The following is a 20,501-nucleotide window of genomic DNA, read 5'->3' as shown; positions in this document are numbered from 1 at the left end:
CTACAGCATCTACCTGCCCAGGTGCATGCATACCACGTATAGCTTTCCTGGAACAGAATGGGGCAGAACCCTCCGGGACCCCTCCAAGCATAAAGACTTGGTCAACTACATGCCCTGCCTCTTGTCTGCAGAAAAGCTGAAATCTTTCATGCCTCCCCGAGTCACCAGAGAGCAAGCTTAAGTGGCTAATGATCAGGACAAGAGAGTCACAAATTCAGTATCCGATGCACATTCCTGAGTTGTTTTATAGATACTGTTAATTGCCACCAGAGGGGAAAAGCTGACTGCACGATGACCAGACTGCAGCCATGACACAGGCTGCTCCATCATGAGCGGTACTGAGTGGATGGCCAGCACAATTCCAAGAACTGGCCTTAAGAGAGCGGAATTAACACGATTGCTCATAATAACCTATACCTTTGTGGGTATCAAAATAATTGTAGCTTGTCCCACCTGTGTATGTAAGTGGGCAACTGCAACTGTCAGCAAACAGATGCTACAGACCCACCTCGACATCTTCCAGTCTAAGAATACGACACCCTGTGTCAGTATGAAGAAGTTACATTAAGCAGATCTTTGTCCACTATCCCATAGAAATGGAACGATGTTCTGACAAGGGGGGATTCTTAAGCAGCTTTTGGCAGGAAAGAGCTCTCTGCAGGAGGCTCCTTTGTCTTGTCACTAACTTTAAACCAGGCCAGCCCCACGCTTGACTCATCTCTGGCCCCCTGCACACCTTTAAAACCTTGTGATCACATAATACCTTGCCTAACCTGTTGGTTCTTTCCTTAGATCAAAGCAGCAGAAATGGAGAATAACTAACAGATGAGCAATGGCCAGATCTCTTCCCCAGCTTCCCCTTCAGCAACCTTGCAGAGAAACTGTGTAAACAAGACAGCATCCAAGCAAAGAGCACGAGGCATGGGCAAGCCTGCATCAGTGGGAGGTGGCTGTGAGTCTGCTGCCCCATCTCAGTGATGAACCAAGATGACTTCCCCTTTTCCCTTTAAAACGTTGAGAAGAAGCTTGGGAGTTGGTTTTTGCGGTCACTGAGGTTACCATCTCCCCAGACTGCTGGCATTCTGATGAAAAGCAACTTTCCTTTCTACCAATATTTGCCTCTCTTGAGTATTCATTTTTGAGCGGTGAGCAAGCTGGACCTGAATCCAGTAACAGGAGCGTTTACCTTATCCCCGTGCCTTCCCACAGACCTTGCCACCCAGCAAGCCATTTTCCCAGGCTCTTCCTCTGCCCAGGGTCATGTTCAGGAATAGGGGTGCTCCATCTCCCGGTGTGCTTCGTGTCTGTTCTTTATTTCTGATTTGGTAAAAGCTGCCCGGAAGAGCCTGGGTCTTCGGTTACGCAGGAGAGGTGGGGGAGGCACCCTAGGGCGGTGATGAAGAAACAAGCCCTGGTTTTGTTCACGACTGTGGTTTCCTTACAAGGCACAATGAGAAGCTACCTATTTTATATTTTTCTTCCCATTCAGTCCCTGTGCCTAGAATAGGTCATTTTCAATCAGATATAAAGAGCAAGTTTGATTTCAAAAGAAATAGAAACCCAACATCTTTGAAATGAGAGAGCTAGCATTTAAAATACTTCCTCAGAAATCAAAAACTAAGATCACAGCTTGACTTGCCAGCAAACTATTGTCATATCCATGAATAACCGAGTTCCAGGGACCAACCCAAGGGAGGCTTCAGCCTTTCAACCAGAGTCAGAAGCTGCCTCTCTGACAGCTGCCCACCTGTGCCCTCGGGCCTTCTCAGTCTGCCTCTCCTATGATTTTTTTTTTTTTTTTAGCTTTATGAGGTATAATTGACAAATGAAATTGTGAGATATTTGATTATTATTATGTGAAAGTTGAAATTCCCCTAGGAAAAACCTAGAAAAGGTGAATGAAATTATCTCTAAGCAAAGTTTAGACCTAAGAATTTTTTTTTTATAAGAAAAAGTAGTGGAGCAGGAGACAGAGAATAGGGGGAGATGATAACCCTTTTTTTTCTTTTTAATTTAGGAGACAATGAACCTTCTCTGGATCACCTTCACACCTCAAGGAGACGTGGTCAGCACGATCTTATTAGCTCAGAGAAATCAGATGAGGCTGAAGGACAAACAGAAAGATAAACTCAGGAAAATCAAGAAACACTAGTATCTCAGTCTCCTCAAAATACCTGAAGAAGTGCTGAATGGTGTTCCTCTTGCAGACGAGGAAAGGAAAAGAGATGGCTAATTCTGTGAACTATTTCCTGGCAGATTCATTGCTTAATTCATATTTACTGAGAAGCTACTATGAGCTGGGCACTGGGGGTGCAAGAGAAGGCGTGGGCAGTCTGGGAAGGAGGAGGAACAGTCCACAGAGGTCCCCAGAAGCTGGAAAAGCACACAGAGGTCACCTGTTGAAAGAAATCTCACAGCCAACTGGAGACTCAACATGTTTCTAAATTTCACTCCAGTGATAGGGTGATGCAGTTATAATTACACTCCAATGATACAGTGGTCCAGTTCAAATTACACTCACACTCCAGTGTCAGTTGCTATAAGGAGATGGAAGTAGCATTTAAAATATTTTTTTCAAGGGAATCAAAAGACAATGGGCGAGAAGATGGCAGGAAAGAAGTGTGTGTGGGTATCAGACCCTCTCCTTCCCTGGTCTCCCCCGGGCTCTCTCCCTCCTTGTCTGTTGATAGGACTGAAGGAGAGAACTCTAGAACCCACCCCAGGCACTCACTGTCAAATGAAAGTCTGTTTGAGTCTCCACTCCTCTCCCATATAACTCAGCGACAACTTCTAAGCCAATGGAGGAATCCTGTTTCTCTCTCTACTGGAGATCTCTGATGTGTCTATGATGCCCTCCGGGCACTGTCAACGCCTGTCCTCAGGTCCGGCTGGAGAAGAGGCATGGGGCCTAATCCTAATCAAAGGGGACTGAGGGCAAGTGTGCTGCAGGGTTTCAGAAAAGGCCTCTTCAATTCTAAAAAGACGCACAGGGAGACATGACTTCCTCTTCTGCTGGACACTGTCCAGGACCATCCGTCAGCCGGGCACCAGCTGTCTCAAGATCGTGAGGGCAGCGAAGCAGGGTGTCCTGCTGAAGATGGTAGAGCAGAAAGAGGTAGAGAACTCGGGTCTTTGCAAGTCACTGAGTTGCTGAATCGGCCAACCCCGACACCACGCTATATGAGAACTTCTTGTCACATAAAAAAGCAAACATTTTATTTATTCTTTAATCCTTTTTGAAACAGGTTTCCTATTACTTATGGACAAAAGCATCCTGACTGTTATAAACCTTATTGAGAAAGTCAGTGGCCTTCTGTGTTGTTCAGACTCTGGTCAGAAAGAACCAGAGGGCCCCTTCCTGTAGGAGTTGACCAATTCTAGCACACACACAGCATTATGAACTCACGTACACGAGACACATGGTCACCATCAAACTTTGGCCTGTACTTCAACATTCAGGGCAGCCTTTCCCACTCAAGGGTAAATGCATTTGAAGTTGCCAAAACAGAAACATTCTGGGAATGCCACCCACTGCAGGCACCTCCCCCAAGCTGCCCTTCAAGGAGAAGGCAGACACCACGCTCCATCTCTCCCATTCATTTCATGACTTGCTTGAGGATCCCTGCCAAGGGCGGGGAGAGTGGAAGACAAGTTGTCGAGATCAGAACAAGAAGAGGCATGTCCGCTCCTCTCTGAGAAGCACTCACCTAGCATCCTGGCTCCTGGACAGGCCAGAGTCTGAATGCCAGCTCTGGGCGGGGGGAGGGGGGCACCCTGTCCCCGTGGCCATGCCAGCTGCCCCATCATCTCTATGGGACCTCCCAAAGCCACCCCCAGTGTAAAAATATTCAATCATGCACTCTTTAATGTGGAAAACTTAGAGTTTTCCTACTCTTATGTGAAGTGTGAGTACATGGATCTTTAGAGAACAAGGTGGACACGGTGTCTGCTTTGTACACGTGGCTGCAAGAGAGCCCGGCGAGCACTGCCTCCCCGACGTCCTAATCTTCCCTACACAGACTCCGGAACGGACTTTGTCCTTTTCTACATCTGAGACCTTCTCTTTGGCCTGTTCCACTACAGACCAGTGGCGTGTGAGCCCACACACAGGAGGCAGGGGAAGGGTCACACCAATCCGCTGGGTGACATCTGGGGAACAGGGGAGAGGGGGCACCACCACCGCCCACAGGGCGTGGGATCCAAAGCATACTAGGCGCAGCCCAGCCACCCTAAGACTGCGCTCCTGGGAAAGAAGAACCCCAGAGACTGATGGGGGACGGAGAAGCAGAGGGAGACCGAAACCTAGAGAAGACAGAGACGGAACATCTCATGATGGGCCCTGAAAGACCAGGGCAAGGGACCAGGAACGCGCGGGAGCCGGGCCCTAACACCAGGCTGGCAGCAGGGGCTGGTGCGGCCTGGGGACGACTGACAACCTTGGGTTCAGCTTTCTCAGCTGTAAGCCGAGCAGGCTGAACCCGATGAGCCCCGCGGGTCCTCCCCACTTTGTATGTCTCACAAAGTCCGGGCAGCCAGCCAGGATAAGAAAAGCATAAAACAAACAACTTTTATCTTTCCAGAAGGAAAACAAAAGCCCAGTCCCAAATGACAGACTGAGCCAGTTAAGTGGATGTTGAAGACTAGAGGATGTCATCAGGGAAGAGAGGAGAAATCAGCAGAAATCACACAAAATGTTACATTCAATAGATGGAATCCCCCAAACTTCGAAAATGGCTCAGAAATAGCAAGTTTAAATTAAAAATATATATATATAGCAAAAAAAAAAACCTTCAGAGCTGTGAAGAACTAACCCTTGGGAACAAAGCAACAATTAACACACAGCCCAAGAAGGCTGAAGACTTGAAGACGCGGTCTCTTGGATTGTTCGCTTTCCTGAGCAGGTACTATGCTCTGATTGGCTGATTTAAAACAAAGAAAAAGGTGATAGGGGCCAGATGAAATGCGAAAGAAATGGGAACAGAGGTCACAGATCAACAAGGGTCAGGGCGTTGAGTGACGGCAGGGAATCAAGCAGCAGATCTCCACAGGATGCAGAAGGCTGTGGGAGGGTAGCACTGACCACTACCTGAAATGTCACCTCCTCATCTTCCCTCGGGGCGTCGGTGGCCTGAGGCCTTGTATTGGTACCCAACTTGAGACGCAGCTCACCACTTCCTTGCTTTGGGCTGTCTTACGCCACCTTTGTAAGGCCAGGTTCCAGCTCAGGGGGCCCACTCACAGCCTCTGGTGGTTCCAACGTATGGAAAATGCCTGATGCCCCAACTGGCCACGGAGGCTGTCCTCTAGCACCCTTGACAGAGGGGATGGGTTCCATAATGTCCAAGCTCTCCCTAAACATAAAATTCTGAGATTTTGAGTGTTGGAAGTGGGACGGAAAAGAAAGTCGGCAAATAGCTTAAAAAAAAAAAAAGGCTGTTTGACACTGGGGACTTTTCCTAGAAAGTGAATTCCATAGCAGGGTCAACCCCCCTTCATTCCATGACCTAGCCATATCATGAATATCTTATCTTCACACCCCAGTAACTGTGTGTTAGCAGAACTCCCAATGGTTGAGGAAAGGCCAAACTCTGTCTGTCATATCTGCATAAGGTACTCAGGTGCTATTATTACGGAAACGACAGGCCAGCCAAGAAGCAAGCACCACTGGGAGGGCTGGAGTACCCAGATGTATTACGCCGGCGGGCTCAGAGGGGCTTCTGCTCTGAAGCTCTGAGCACCTCCAAGACGTGCGCGTGAGGTTTTATAGGGTAAAGTACAAGCTCGGGGTATTCGGCCAATAGGCATGGAACAGCTTTAGCAACAGCATTATCATCACAAAAGTGGAGGCGGGGAGGCAGCAAACCAACATTCCAAAGCCAGATACGTATCTTTGAAAACCCAGCTGGCTAGCAAAAAAACATGAACAGCAAACCAACACTAATTAACTTAGATTTACGAGTTAGTCCAGCAGAACTCAGATCAGTATTCCAATACTTAGATTTGTGAGTTACCTTGTTAGCCCAGCCCAGCCTCTCCTTCACATTCCCAGACTTGTGAGTTACCTTGTTAGATCAGTCCGGTTTTTCCTTCACACTATGGACTGAATGTTTCTGTCCCCCCAAAATTCACATGTTGAAATCCTAACCCCCAAGGTAAAGACTGTTCGATCTCCTGAACCCTACGGGGCCAAACCACAGGCCTACTGGCTGTGAACGCTTGCTGCTCTTCAAGACAAAGGGAAGAAGGACCCCAAGGTGACTCAGAGATCATTGGGGCTGTCACTTCTACCACAGAGCATGGGGGAGAGGAGGACTGCATCCACCTTGGCTTCAAAGGGTGAGACCAACGCCCGGCACAGTCACGGGAAGAGCCCCCAGGAGCCGTGGGGATCTGACCCCAGCCGGGCAGAGCTGGGAGGCAGACCACTGCCCCAGACGGTCTGGAAGGAACATCAAGCCAAAGAGGATTATGCTTGAGCCTTGAGATCTCACAGTTTGACCTGCCTGGGACTTGTCATCCCTTCCTTTGTTCCTGTTCCTCCCATTTGGAATGGAAATGTCTACCCTGTGCCTGGCCCACGATTGCACTCCGGAAGCACAGAACTGTGGGGCCAACTGACGTCCTTCAAAGTCCAACGACCCCCATTTCTGGGCTCTCAGATGTCTACATTCTTTGCTGGGTGTGTTTCCCTAGCAAACTGACAGCTAATGCCTACGTATCAGAGTCACAGACCCCACTGCCCAACACGGCCCCTAAACCCCTTACCTCGCCTACAACCAATCAGAAACGTGTGCACAAGCTGATCAGGCACCTTGTGACCCGGCCTGATAAAACACCCCAGCAACCGGCCCTCGGCGCTCACACAGACACCTCTCTTCGTGCGGCCGGCTGTCGTCTCTGGCAGTGTACTCCTAATAGACTCCTCTTCTATCCTCATACTTGATCTCCGGTAAATTCTTTTACCAACACACATGTCACCATGTCACCGACAAGAAACACCATGTGCCACAACAAGGATTTGATTGGTTTCGCAGGCTCACGGCTGGAGAAGGTTCTGCTACAGGATGAGTCTTCGGTTAAGTTGCTCGGTGTACAGACTCTGTTGTAGCAGCTTGCTACACAGGTTTTCACGTCTTAAAAGGTTTTCACAAGTAAGTAAGTAAGTAGGTAAATAAATAAATAAATAAATAAAATTTAATCTAAAAGCATGAGTGATTAGAGAACTAAACTCAGTTGTCAAGTAACTTGGTGATCTAGAACAACCTGTTGCCTGCAGGGCTCAGAATCATATTTTTACTGGTCGGATTATTATGCTACCAGCAAAACCCACAATACAGAACAAAATTTTGATGCCACCATTTTGGAAAGCCTGAAGGACTTGCCCTGCATGCTGCTGTGACTTACATAATAAGAACTAAGTGTTTGGTCTTTGTCCCCTATTCTGGAACAGTCCTAAAACCCTTGGAATTTCCTAAGTTATGAAAGTGATAAGAGTGTCTTCTGTTAAGTTAATGAGGTGACTTTTTGGAAAACAGTTACAAGAATGGGGGCTGATGGCTGGTGGAGCCAGCAGCGAGATTAGAGGGGTTGGAACCCTCAGCCCCACCCCCCTGACCTCTGGGAATCAGGTTGAATCAACTGCCAATGGCCACAGATTTAATCAGTCATACCTAGGTAATGAAGCCTCCACAGAAGCCTACAAGGATGAGGTTTAGGAAGCTTCTGGGTTGGTGACCAGTAGAGATCCCGGGAGACGGCACAGCTGGAGAGGCAGGGAAGCTCCCGGCCCCTCCCCACATACTTCACCCTACACACCTCTTCACCGGGCTGTTGAGTCATAGTCCCTGTAATGAACCAGTATGGTAATCTAGTGAGCAAACTGGTTTTCTGAGTCTTGTGAGCTGCTCTAGCAAACCCAAGGAAGAGGTCATGGGAACCTCTGATTTTACAGCCATTCGGTCAGAAGCACAGGTGACACCCTGGACTTGTGACTGGCGTTTGCAGTGGGGACAGGAGCAGTCCTGTGAGACTTAACCTGTGGAAGTGCATGCTCCCTCCAGGTAGACAGTGCCAGGACTGAGTAGAATTGTAGGACATCCAGCTGATGCTCAACAATTGCTAGTTGGTGTAGGGACCCCCCTGCCTCCCCGGCCACCCACCCACCCACCCACACATGTGCTCACCCAAATTAGAATTGGTATTAGAATCCTATCACCACGGTACAGCTCCAGGTAGCAATCAGTAACATTCATTAGGAGCTCCTTATAAGGCACATTATATTCAACTGAAAGATGGGAGGACAGAGAAGCAGCACAACTTAAAGCATCATATTTAAAACCTGAGTCAGGCCCTTGGAGCATAACTCACACAAAAGACTGAAACGGTTACAAAATATCCTAAGCACAAAAGAATCAGAATATAAAAAGTGAACATCCAGAAATCACTTGCAGAGAGTAAGCAGAGAATATTCCAGGGAGAAAGTACTGAAGGGGAATAAGAAAAAATACAGCAACTTGTAAGGGGCAATTCAGAGGAAAGGAATGAATCCCAAGTGTGGCAGAACACCAAGTCAGCTTTTGCCTCAGTCTATAAACATGACAGGGGGAAATTTCACAGTAATAATTGTTTTTCTTTTCAACCTGATAATGAAAATTCATATCCCAGCAAAGTTCACCGCGATAAAAGATCACTTAAGACAACAAATTATTTAAGTAATACTCATTAGAGCACTGACCCTGTCCTTAGTAAAAAGGAGTAACTGAGCAGTCGCTGGGTATTTTATGACCCAGCTGATGATAACAAAAACAGCAACAAGAGTAACAGTTGACATTCACTGAGAGCTTACAGTCCGTCGGCCCCTGTTCAGAGCATTTTACATGTATTGATTCAGCTAACCCTTACAAGAGTACTTCCCTCCATTTCACAGAGAGAAAATGAAGGACTATTAAAAAGAGAGACAGAGCTGGGAAGCGAGCAGTCAGCCTCCGAAGCCTGTGCCCGTCACCACCCTGTGACACTCAGCGTGTTTATTTCACCCTCTAGTTTCATCTCCCAGGTGACATGCATCTCAAAAATACCCAAAAGGGCACAATGAACAAGAGAAACGTGAGAAAGGATAACATCACTTACCATTGGGGAAAGCTAACACACTGATGATAAGAAAGAAGAAAATTACAGAGAGGATACCCCTCCAGATGTTGTCTTCTGGGACAGAGTCATCCCTGGAAACAGAAAAGAAACATTGAGTATTCATCCTCAGATCTGAACAGTCAGCCTAGGAGGGGTAAGAGTTCCCGTGTTTTAAAAACTGGGGGAGGGCTAACTTTATTTTGCTGAGCTAAGTCACTACACACATTACTTACTGTTCACTGTCCATTCCTAAAAATAGTACAATCTCATTAATAAAGTACAGTTCTTACATGAAAAGCAATCGGCAACTTTACACACCAACACACATTCTACTCAGACAAGCATTTGAGAATCACTGTTCTTTAAAAAATACCCAGTATGTCAAAAGGTAAGGTTTATTTTGGGGAAATGCCTTTTGGTGTTAAGGATAACTAAAGATGACTTCACTATATGGACTGTGGCAAAGAAACTGTTCGGGAATCAGAAAGGAAGCATAAGATTATAAGGAAAGGGCATAGCGCCATGAGGTTATATAGTCAATTGTTAAATTGGGGCAGTTGGCTATTTAAGGGATGAATGAAAACGGCGCAGTGTAGCGTAAGTAATCAGAAAGCACTGGTAAAAAATGCTAAAAGAAAAATTAAGAGAAAAAAAATACAAGATTTAAACACAGAACAGAAGCAACATAATCGTAAAGTAAGGAGATAAGCTTCCTCCCTCCTGTGCCGGGTCACTTCTAACGTCCTACTGTATTTAACTCCTGCGTAACCCCATCAGCCGCTGCTGCCACCCCCCGCCCCCGACAGTGAGGGGAGGGGATGCAGGATGAGGACAAGCAGGCAGCCAGGCCTCTGCAGCCCCCCCAGCCGTGCCCCCCTGAGGGGACTCAGGATGTGGAAGAACAGGGCACTGACCCTAAATAGCCAAGTGCATATCCAAGGAATGATTTCACTGAGCCCAGACCTTTGCACCTTCCCAGACAAAGAAAAGCACCAAATTCTTTAACTTGAGATAACCAGTTTTCTTTAATTAACAGTAAACTTTTGATGTTCTGACTACCTGGTCTTTGTCGCAAAATCTCTTATCTCCTGGCTTCTACCTTGCCCCTTTGGAACAGCCTCTTAGAGTGACCTGAGATGCCGTGTCCCGAGCTTGAGTCCACAGGAAATCTGCCGAATAAAACATAACTCTCAACTTTTAGGTTGTGCATTTTATTTCAGTCGACAAGAAGGACTGTAGTAAAAGACTTTTCAGAAGACAAATATTAAATTAAAATTAAACATTACAAATCAAAAAAATCTTAGAAGAAAACCAAGTTTGCATAGGAAAAAAAAAACAAAACCCAGAGCACCAGAATATATATATGAAGCGGTGTGGAATGAAACAATAATGAATCACCTAGTTAAGGACTGTCAACTTCTGTTTAGGCTGCTAAGTTTCTGCACCCAATGAAATAATTTCCAGACTAAAGACAGGATTGAACCCAAGGTTCTAAAATAAGAGAGCATACAGATCTTAAATGTCTCCTAGATCATATGGCCAAACAGTCCTAAACTAATGCTGGACAAATAATACTTGACTATTAACATCACAGATCTGATTACAAAACCAAACTACAGAATCAGACAGACGTCCTCTTGCAGTAAAGTACAATCTCATTTTAATGGACATCCTAACAATGAAACATCTGCCCAGAGGTTATAAACACAACCTAAAAATGCCAGCCCAGCCACTACTGGGGTACTTGTGATGCCCTCTGGTTTATGCAGGGAAGCCCCATATCCGGTTTCCAGGAACACTGGCTTTTACTGAAGAAGAGCTCCCCACAGCGGGGGCGGGGACAGAACGTCCCCATTCAGACCAACATCACACGACCGAAACTGGTACTGATGACAGCAATGATACTAGCTCCTGCTTCTCAAGCATCTACTGTGTGCCAGGCCCTGAACAGGCAGTTTATAGACATCACCTCTAATTGTCACAACCCATTTGCAAAATGAGGTGTTATCAACCACATCTTACAAATGAGGTAACAAAAGCTCAGAGAGGTTTGGTGACTCGCCCAAGAAGTAAGAAACTGCAGAGCCAGCATTCAAGACCAGGCCTGCTAGACTCCACAGATGGTGATCTTTCCCCTACGCCAAACTGCCTCAGGGAAACTTAGCTGTCATCCTACATCAATCTGATTCATAGTAAGTGCACGGGGGTGGCATAAGAGAGTTTGACAGGCCATGCAACTTGTAAGTTACAAAATAAAAGCAAGGCTAAAATGAGTAACTGTTGCCTAAAAAAATAAGATGAAGTTCCATAAGTCATACTTCCTACCAAAATATATTCTGGATGATTCAAAGAATTAAGTAAAAACAAGACAGAACAAAATTCTAGAAGAAATGAGAGAATTAAAAAAGCCAAAAACCAAAAAACCCAAAACGAAACACAATAGCCTCAGAGTAGGGAAGACCTTTCTAAAGGATGACACAAAACCCAGAAATCATAAAGGAAAAAGCTAATAAATTTGCATGGCAAAGAAATCAGTAACAAAAGCAAAGGAAAAGCGATAAACCTGGGAAAAATATCTGCAACTCACATGAAGGCAAAGGGTTGATCCCCCTAATTACAGAGCACTCGCCCCAGCATCAGTTAACAGAAAGAAAAGCAAACGGACAAAGAGAAACAAACAGAAAAATGGACAAAGGATTTGAAGAGACAGTTCACAGAGCAAAAAATCTAATGGCTCTCAGGTGGAGTGAAGAGATACCCAACCTTGTTCGTGGTAAGAGATGGACAAATTAAAACACAGAGAGACCATTTGTATCTACCTTATGGACAAAGGTAAAGTTTGATGACTGAGCTGATGAGGATATGCAGAAACAGATAAACAGGCACTCTCACACATTGCTAGTGTGTAGTATAAATTTACACTGCTTTAATGGAGGGCAATCTGGCAACATGTTAACTTATAAATGTATATACCATGTGACCCAGCAAATCCATGTATGGGAATTTATCCCACAAATCTATCCTCATTTATGCAAAAATACAAGGTGGTTCACTGTGGTATTATATGTGTTAGCAAAAATTGGAAACAACTGAATGTCCACCAAAAAGGGACTGATTAAGTAAATTATGGCCCCGTCTCATAATGGAGTACTAGGCAGCTGTAAAAAGAATGAAGAGGCTTTTTATTAATTAACTGATACAGAATAACTTCAGAGATCAAGTTGTAGAGCTGTGGGTATAGTAAGCAACTTTTTCCACAAAAAAAGCGAGCATGTGTATGTGTGTGTAACTTGTAACCTGTGCTCACAGCTGCACAGCATGTCTCTGGAAATCCACCCAAATGGCGACACTGGTTTTCTCCAAAGAGGATAAAAGAGGAGTAGGGTAGGGGGTGGAGATTGGACTTTTCACCATATACCCTTTGGGAGAGCTTGGATTTCAAGCAACGTGGATATGCCACTTTTCAAAAAATTTAATTATATATCAACATTAAATTCATAAGAACAGTGATAAACAGTGAAACTGCACTTTTGTAAATTTTGAGTAATTTTATTAGAAAGACAGGATCAAAAGAAGAGCCTAGTTTCTGGAGCCAAAAAAAAAAAAGCCCATTAAATCTGAATAAAATAGCAGTGGGTCTGAAAAGCTGGCTGTTTCCTATTTGCCTAATTAGAAATAAAAATGTATCAAAGATGGACAGTGAGGTCTTTGGCAAAACTGAAAACGTACAGTACAGGAGGATCAAGTTCCTGTGATCAAAGATTTAGGGCACAGGGGAGGGCAGGTGGTGAAGAGGAAACCTCAGTCCCATCAGACTGGCAGCCCCAGCTTGACCCTCTGGGTTTCCTGGGAGCGGAGGCTGTTCCCAGGGCCCCCGGAACAGTCCCTGCAAGTGGTGGGCGCCAAGACTGGAATGCATGACTGAGAAGGCCGCCCACCCACGCCGGCCTCCTGACAAGCTGACCACACAGGGCCATTCACCAAGGCCTGGTGCAGACTGTCCTCTGTCAGCTCCCAGTAATCCAGGGACTTCACCATTTCCCAGTTCATCACGAAAAGCAATGTGGCTGCAAAGGCCACAAAGACCACACTAGGGACTCCAGAGACACTCAGAGGACAAGAAAGGGTGGCCTCTGGACACCCACTATGCCTGTGCCTCGGAAGGCTAGCTGCTCTGTGTGTTAGTTCTCTTGAAGGGGGTAAACGATCATATTCTGCATTTTACTGACTCCAAAGTCTAGGCTTTTTCCCCTTTAGGAGGCTGCTGGGTGCAGTGACAGGGAGGACAGGCTTGTGGCCAGAATTCTGACTTTACACTCTTCGGCCTGCGTGACCTTGGGCAGAGCACTTAACCTCTCTGTGCCTTGGTTTCCTCATCAGTACATCAAGGATAATAAATTGCACCTCACAGGGTTGTTGTGAGAATAAAATAACTTAGCATATGTAAAGACTGAGAACAGCACCTGGCACAGAGGAATTGTTACTTATTAGCTCCCGATTTCTGTCCACTCATTCCCTCAGTTAGCTGACACCTATCACTGGGGACAGAGATGAACAGACATGGTCTTGAGTCTTCAGAGAACTATGCACCACGACATATACAATTAAAGTATTATCTTAGCAAACCCTTGGCCAGAGAGAAAAGTTTTTTATTTGCTGGAACTGTCTCTGATTAACCTGACAAACCAAAAAAATCAACCAAAAAAACCATTTTCAATTGCTCACACAAGACCCCATTACCATCTCCTCAGGCTTTGCCGGGGGCGCAGTACAGTTCCCACTTCCCAGGGAAGATGATAACTTGTGGTCAGGGCTGCTAGGTCCCCATCCTGACTCTTCCTGGCCTTAGGATCCTTGCTCAACCAAGACATTTTGCTTTACAGCAACAAAGAAAAAACAACTTCAAGCTTTCATCTGCGATGCTGTCAGGCACCCTGACCTCTTTCCCAGCTCTACTGAGGCTCCTAACACCAAGCACCTGAGCCTCCGGCGCTCTGAACTTTCTAAAGAACTTTCCCAGCTGGCATTTTGTTTAACTGCTCCACAGTTCTGTCGGGGAGCATTTTATCTTTACTTGGAGGGTGAGGAAAATAGAGCTCTTGCTTTATCTTGCCCACACTGACAAATAGAAGCCAAGAGGAAGTAGGTGCCAGGGCTTCTGGAATGCTGGCTCTGGGTCAAGACCGCTACACTCACCAGTGTGATACAGGCAGACAAGCTTAGGGAGGCAAAGTCCTTTTCCCGCTCTGCTAAATTTAGGTGTTCCAGGAGCCCGCTGGGGTAGCCCTGACCATTCGCAGTGAAAATACCCAGTGGACAGAGGACAGGAAAACTGTGATTTAAGGTCCCACCTCATTAACCCGCAGCAGCTCCAGGGCTCAGCACAACACCTGGCACAGAGCAGGCCTTCACAATATGGGGGGTTCCAGAATGAGTGAGGGGCTAAGGCTGAGGCGGTCTGCGACCCAGGTAATGCGAGGGAGAGTCCCAGCACCAGAGCCTACAGGGCCCACTGATGACGACTCTCCTGTCCAGGCGCTGAGGGACCAGTCAAGTACTCAGACAGCTCAAGTCCTCAGCCATCCCCATTTCAACCAGGATATAGGTTAACTGCCAGAGAGGAGAGCATCCTAAAAGCAGGGCAGGTATAAGGAAAGCCCTGAGTTTTGGTTTTTTTTTTTTAAACAAGTTTGCACTCAGAAAAAGTTTTGGACTCAGATTCTTAAACTTGAAAAATGGACTACAAGCAGCGGCCAAGGAGACTTGGGAAAGCGAAGCCGACTCCATTCACTAGCACAGAATCTTTAGACAAGGCTGTCTCCCTGGGGCCAGGAAGGTACGGACACTTTATCCTGACTCCTAAGGCTGCTAAGTTGATTGTCTCCCCCCACATCTTTTCCTTTCCATCCCTTTAATATGAACCCTTGTAACTGAGACACCCAGGTAGGGTCATGTTAATGGGGCCAGTCACTGCTAAGGGTCCTCCCTCCCAATGGAAACCTTAGTCCCAGGTTACAAGGTGGACCGACGTTAACTGGCTTTGGTATTATCTTCGAAGATTACATGCACTTCATTTCATAGAACGTTATGATCCTTGTCAAGAATTATGGCTGAGATATCAACTAAAGGAGAAGAGTGATATCTCTTAAAAGTTCTTACCACATAAATGATTTTTTATATTTGATTCATTGAACATTTCCTGGGTATGTATTCTGTGATGATGAAGGTATCTGGCCTCAAGAAATTGATATAGAAACAAATAGAAGAGATACAATAATAAACAATGTTTGGAAGGATATAAACATTTCTTCCTCTGTGCTTTCTGGAACAACCAAGAAAGGTGTGTGGGAGGCGGACCAACCAGGTGGCTTGTGAGGGATGCCACGGGCTCCTTACGTGGGAGGTACAAGAAGGTGCTCTCCAGTCGGAGGCAGGTGCCTGCCTGGCACTAAGGGTGGAACCGGGGAGATGTCTGGGCCTGCCGTGTGTACTGTGCACTGTAGGGGCAGGCGTAAGGATGGAGAAGCAGACCTACTCGACACTAACGGAAGACCTTAGGGTCCAGCGAGCACTTCCTACAGGCGATGGGGATCCACTGAAAGTCTGTGAGCAGGGAAAAGGGACAGATGAGCTCATGATCTTGTCTTTAAAAGGTCAGGAGGAAAGCAGTGTGGAGGATGGACGGGAGGGAAATGGAGTCAAGGCCTGGGAGTGTCTTATTCCAAAAAGCTGGGCATTTGCTGAGCTAAAACCAGGGCACAGGAAGAAGTAGACAGCTGTGAAGGCTATTAAGGCCCAGTTAGATGCTGTGAAGACGATCTAGATGAACTCCACGAGAGCAGAGCAGAGGACCGGTGGGTGGAATGCAGACTGTTAAACCAAATTAAACGTGATGCCAGGGCCTAGGGCTCAGGAAGCCATCCTAGCTGCCTGGACGAGTCCTGGCTTCCAGCGTCAACCAGACTGAAAACCTGCTAACTTCTCTATGGAAATCTGGGGCTAGGGGATTATGTCACAAGAAAAACTGTATTACACTTGGTAACAGAATTATATCTAAAATGCTAAAATGCAGGCAGCAGTTCCCAGGCGTGTAATCTCTCTGAGGTAAGCAACCTCTAAATCAAGTAAATACTTGGGGCATCTAGGCACTTATTCATTATTTATTGCAGAAGAGCCCCAAGAAATCTATGACTCATTTTCCCCTTCAATAAACTTATAATCTTATTAGGGACATAAAACACCAGAATTAAGAATATGAAAGGATGTAAAAAGATGCTTATTTAAATCCAATAACAAATGATTCAAATAGGAAGTGAGGGAGAGAATGTTAACATGGCTGTTAAGTGGGCCTCTCTAGAGGGCAACACCCAACAGTGCGCTGCGGTCACCTCCAGGGCTGGTGCAACCCCAGGACACAGCCACTCGGGACGACCACTTAACCCTGCTGGCGCCGGGGAGCAAGGACTTCCAGTCCAGGCCTTCTGTTGTTGGGAGAAAGAACACGACGTACATAAAGGAAACAGGAAGGAGACAACTGAATCAGCAGGATCAGATGTTTTCTAATGGGAATTGATATGGTCTGAAGAGAAAGAACAGGGGAGGCTGGCAGGTGTCCCTGAGGGCGGTGACACAGAGGGCGGAACCGCGGCTCCGTGATAGGATGTGCTGGAGCTCCAAAGCTGCTAAAGGAAATGAAGTAGACGCCCCTATCACAAATAAATAAAAATAAATAAATCAAGTCTGTCCATGTCCCTGCTCGCCTCTGTCTCCTCAGTCCCACACCAAGGAGAAACCCAGCACAGACAAGTGGGTGACCCCTTGGGGACAGCACCCTGCAGGCAGACAAGCTCTCCCCGGTCACGGATGATTTCCGCTGAACAAGTGTCACTGGAGAGACTGATTCCATGGCTCTACGGCCAGGTGCCTCTTCAGGAGGGAGGAGGCCACTACGTTTGTGATTTAGTACATTTTGGTGTTTTCAAATCTTAAGCCTGAGTTTTTGACACCAAGGTCATTCAACATTTCCAAGTTTACCAACCTACGAAAGCAGAGTAAAACGAGGTACTAGGAGCTTGAGACAAAGGTTCTCCTTGCCCCACTTCGGCTGAACGAACTTATAAGACATGTGCCAAAGTATTTAATTTCTAAAAATACTTACCCTACAAGGTGGCAAAATGAGCTTTTTCAAATCTTAGGGAGAATGACTCAGTAGCACCTAGTTTTACTGTTAGTGACAGTGCTAGAGACTGGAGACTGAAAACACTATGGTTTCACAGTGCGTTGGCCTAATTGCTGTTGAATAAAAGAACTACTTGATAAATCCAAATTTGTCTCAGGCTTCTGTGTGAGGTATCTAATCCTTCGCAATCCTAAATGCTCGCTGTCTTTGCGGCATGTGACATGACCCGGGTACTGTTTCCAACATACAGGTAACATGACACCCCAAAAACTTCTATCGCCTATCCTCTTCAACTACTAGTCTTTGAAAAACAAATATTAAGACATATCCTTAAAGTTTTATTGAAATAATTGCACTGAACAGTCATCCAACTAAAATCTTCTTACAAAATAAGGATAAGGTACTAGAAATAATCACTGTAAGGAAGCACAGAATGAGTAATTTTCATTTAAGAAGTCATTACTTTCAAACTTTATGGAAAAAGACACAGCTATTACTAACGTCTCAGTTTAAAGGGTCAGAAATCATTGCGAAAAATGAGTTAAGACATAGTAAGTACTACTTTTATTCATGGTGCCTATGATTTTATATAAGATGAAATTTGTTATTAAGTAGTTCCTTCATACATGATTCCTTCTCTACGAAATGAGTGAAAAATAAAATTATGATCATTTTTGAACCTCAGATTTTGGAAAAGGCCATAATCTGAACCTCAGTATACTTCAGACAAGCTGTTAAAATTCATATTCATTTCTTATACTTTCACTGCTGGAATTTATTGACTGCTTCAGCAGAACATGCCGTAAAGGGGAAATTCCAGAAGAATGTGGCTTTCTATGTTAGAAAAGAGGAAGAGAAATCTATTCTGAAAGGGCCTAGAATAATATTAAAGATAAAAGGTTGAAACAAACTGCTCATTCTTCTTTCTCATTATTTAAAATAAAGTACCATAATTACTTGGCTAGTTTCAAAGAAACACCCTCAAGAATTCCATCCTTGCCAACCCACATGAGACAAAGTGAAACTGAAGTTAACATGACACAGGCATGTACATTATCCAAGCAAAGCAATGTCCTTTCTTCCAATGTCTTTATCCTTTGTCTCAGTTATACAGCATACCACACCCTCATTCAATGACAAATACAATTTAGAAGGCATTAGTGTACAACGAAATGATGTAATAATAGAAATAGCTAATGTTTACTGAGTACTTACTATCTGTCATTCACTGAGCTGAACACAAATTATTTTTTAAAAACTGGACTGAGCCCTTACAGCACACAATCCTATGAGGTATTACAAGATATTTTAATTTTACGTACAGATGAGGAAACCCAGGCTTAGCAAATCAAGTGGCCACACAGCTATTAGGTGGTAAAATCAGACAAATGATGAAGTATTTGAGGGTAACCATAATTAGGGACAAGACTGATTCGTCTCCAAAACTGGGAATATGTTCTGGGTTGGACACTGTGGAAAAGCCTGATCTTATCCCACTGCAGAGCATCTGCAAAAGATTTTACAATAATAGTAACTGTATCCCTCAATCATTGAGAGTAATTGTTACATATGGTTTATGGCTTTGAGTAGATTCGTGCCAATAAATGAACACTTACAAAATAAGAACCAAGAGTCAAATGGATGATAAAGGTAAGGAACAAGTGTCATGTGGGAGAACATTATTAGTTTTTATGAAAATCTGAAAAAGTGCAGTGATTCTCAAAGGAGACACTACTGGCATGTGTGTGTATACAAGGGTGTATGTGCACATGGGTGCCTGTGTACAGGCGACAATTCTTTGTTGAATAAAGCCATCCCTTGTGTTGTAAACATTTAGCATCCTTAACCCCCAACCACTGAATACCAGAGGGTCCCCCAATGCTCATGGCCACTGAATATACCCCTGCACATTTTCTGCTGATATGGATTGAGAACCATTGGCTGTTGGATAAATACACTGGAAGAGAAGTAACTGACACCAACTGTGCATCATGCACCTGCTAAGGGCATTCACGCATATTCACTTTATTCTCATAACTCCATATGAAGTAAGTACATATTCAACCCCCATTTCACACATGTGGATCCTGAGGCTCAGAGAAAGCTTAAATAACTTAACCAAGGTCATACAAATAGTTTTGAGACCAACAGTCTGGCTCCAAAACTACACATCCCTGGGTTGGACTTTTAAACCATTAGTGTGGTAGGCATGACTTTCCTTTCTTTAAAGAGGTTCACTCAGAAGATATAAATCCATTTAAGTAGGGCCCATGGTGTGCCTGTCATTTGGGCATGAATCAGTTCCCTGGGTTAGGGGTTCCACATGTCAGTGAGGTGGGTTATAAGATGCAGGCACCAAGAGTTGGGCCAGGTAGCTCCTATGCACAGGTATATATTAGAAGTGCTTCCAGTGTGTGTGTGGTGTGTGTGTGTGTGTGTGTGTGTGTGTATGCGTGTGAAAGTTTTCAGAGGAATAAGACAGTTGTGCTACAGCATGTGAGATTTACGTGTTTTATTTAACACTTTCCATAGCATAGGAATGCATAGGATGCACCGGGCACTGCTACAATTGCCTGACAATGTCTCATTTCCGGTTGCATGTTAGGTGATGAAGAGAATCCAGCGTGCACTGTCTGATGGGTTGGTGTCTGTATGGCGGTGCTGGGATGTCCGCTGTGATGTGTGTATCCAAGGCGATAGTTTGTGTTGTGGTACAGACGGCGGTGTCTGAGGTTGGGGGAAGGGTCGTGCTAGATGATGTGTGTGCAGTGCATACTGGAGGTGCTGCATGGGAGAGACTATAATAATAGTGTGCACCTCACATGTGCATGTTGTGCATGGCGGGTAGTGTGAATGCTGGAGGAGTTCAGCGGAAAGGGGTCTGCACCTGGGCCTGTGCGTGGTGCGTGGAAGACGCTGTGGACTGGGGTGTGTTCAGTGTAGTGGTATGTGCCAAAAGTGGTGCATACCAGATGATTCATGCGGAGTGCTAGCGAAGGATGGGGGCTGGAGAGGAGGGGGCCGACATCGTGACGTGTGTGGGGAGGGATGCTAAGAGCAGTAGGAGATGTGAGGCGGGGCGGCGGGAGGGGTCGTGCTAGGTGACCCAAGAGTGTTCCTGATGTGGCCCGAGGCGGTGTATCGGGAATGGTGGTACAGAGAGTGGTGGGGGTGGGGTGGGATTGGAGGGTAG

At 45.5% G+C, this 20,501-nt stretch overlaps 1 protein-coding gene across 3 annotated transcripts in view; it reads right to left on the bottom strand.

Moving 5' to 3' along the window:
- PTDSS1 (phosphatidylserine synthase 1) overlaps nucleotides 1-20,501 on the bottom strand; it is a 59,011-nt gene that overhangs the window by 37,993 nt on the left and 517 nt on the right. The window contains exons 2-3 of one of the 3 annotated variants that reach the window (XM_074352591.1): nucleotides 10,189-10,298; nucleotides 9,130-9,221 (exon numbers count right to left, since the gene is read on the bottom strand). The exons of 1 other annotated variant lie outside the window; for it this stretch is intronic. Coding sequence is in view for 1 of the 2 variants with exons in the window: in XM_074352590.1 (XP_074208691.1) it covers nucleotides 9,130-9,221 (92 nt within the window). In the remaining variant the exon portion in view is untranslated. The remainder of the gene's footprint in view (nucleotides 1-9,129; nucleotides 9,222-10,188; nucleotides 10,299-20,501) is intronic. One more of the 3 variants, XM_074352590.1, reaches the window with a different exon arrangement.

The sequence above is a fragment of the Camelus bactrianus genome, chromosome 25 (assembly GCF_048773025.1).
Source record: "Camelus bactrianus isolate YW-2024 breed Bactrian camel chromosome 25, ASM4877302v1, whole genome shotgun sequence".
Taxonomy (NCBI): Eukaryota; Metazoa; Chordata; class Mammalia; order Artiodactyla; family Camelidae; genus Camelus; species Camelus bactrianus.
The sequence above is the reverse complement of the archived record's forward strand: the minus strand, read 5'-3'. Positions and strand labels throughout refer to the sequence as shown.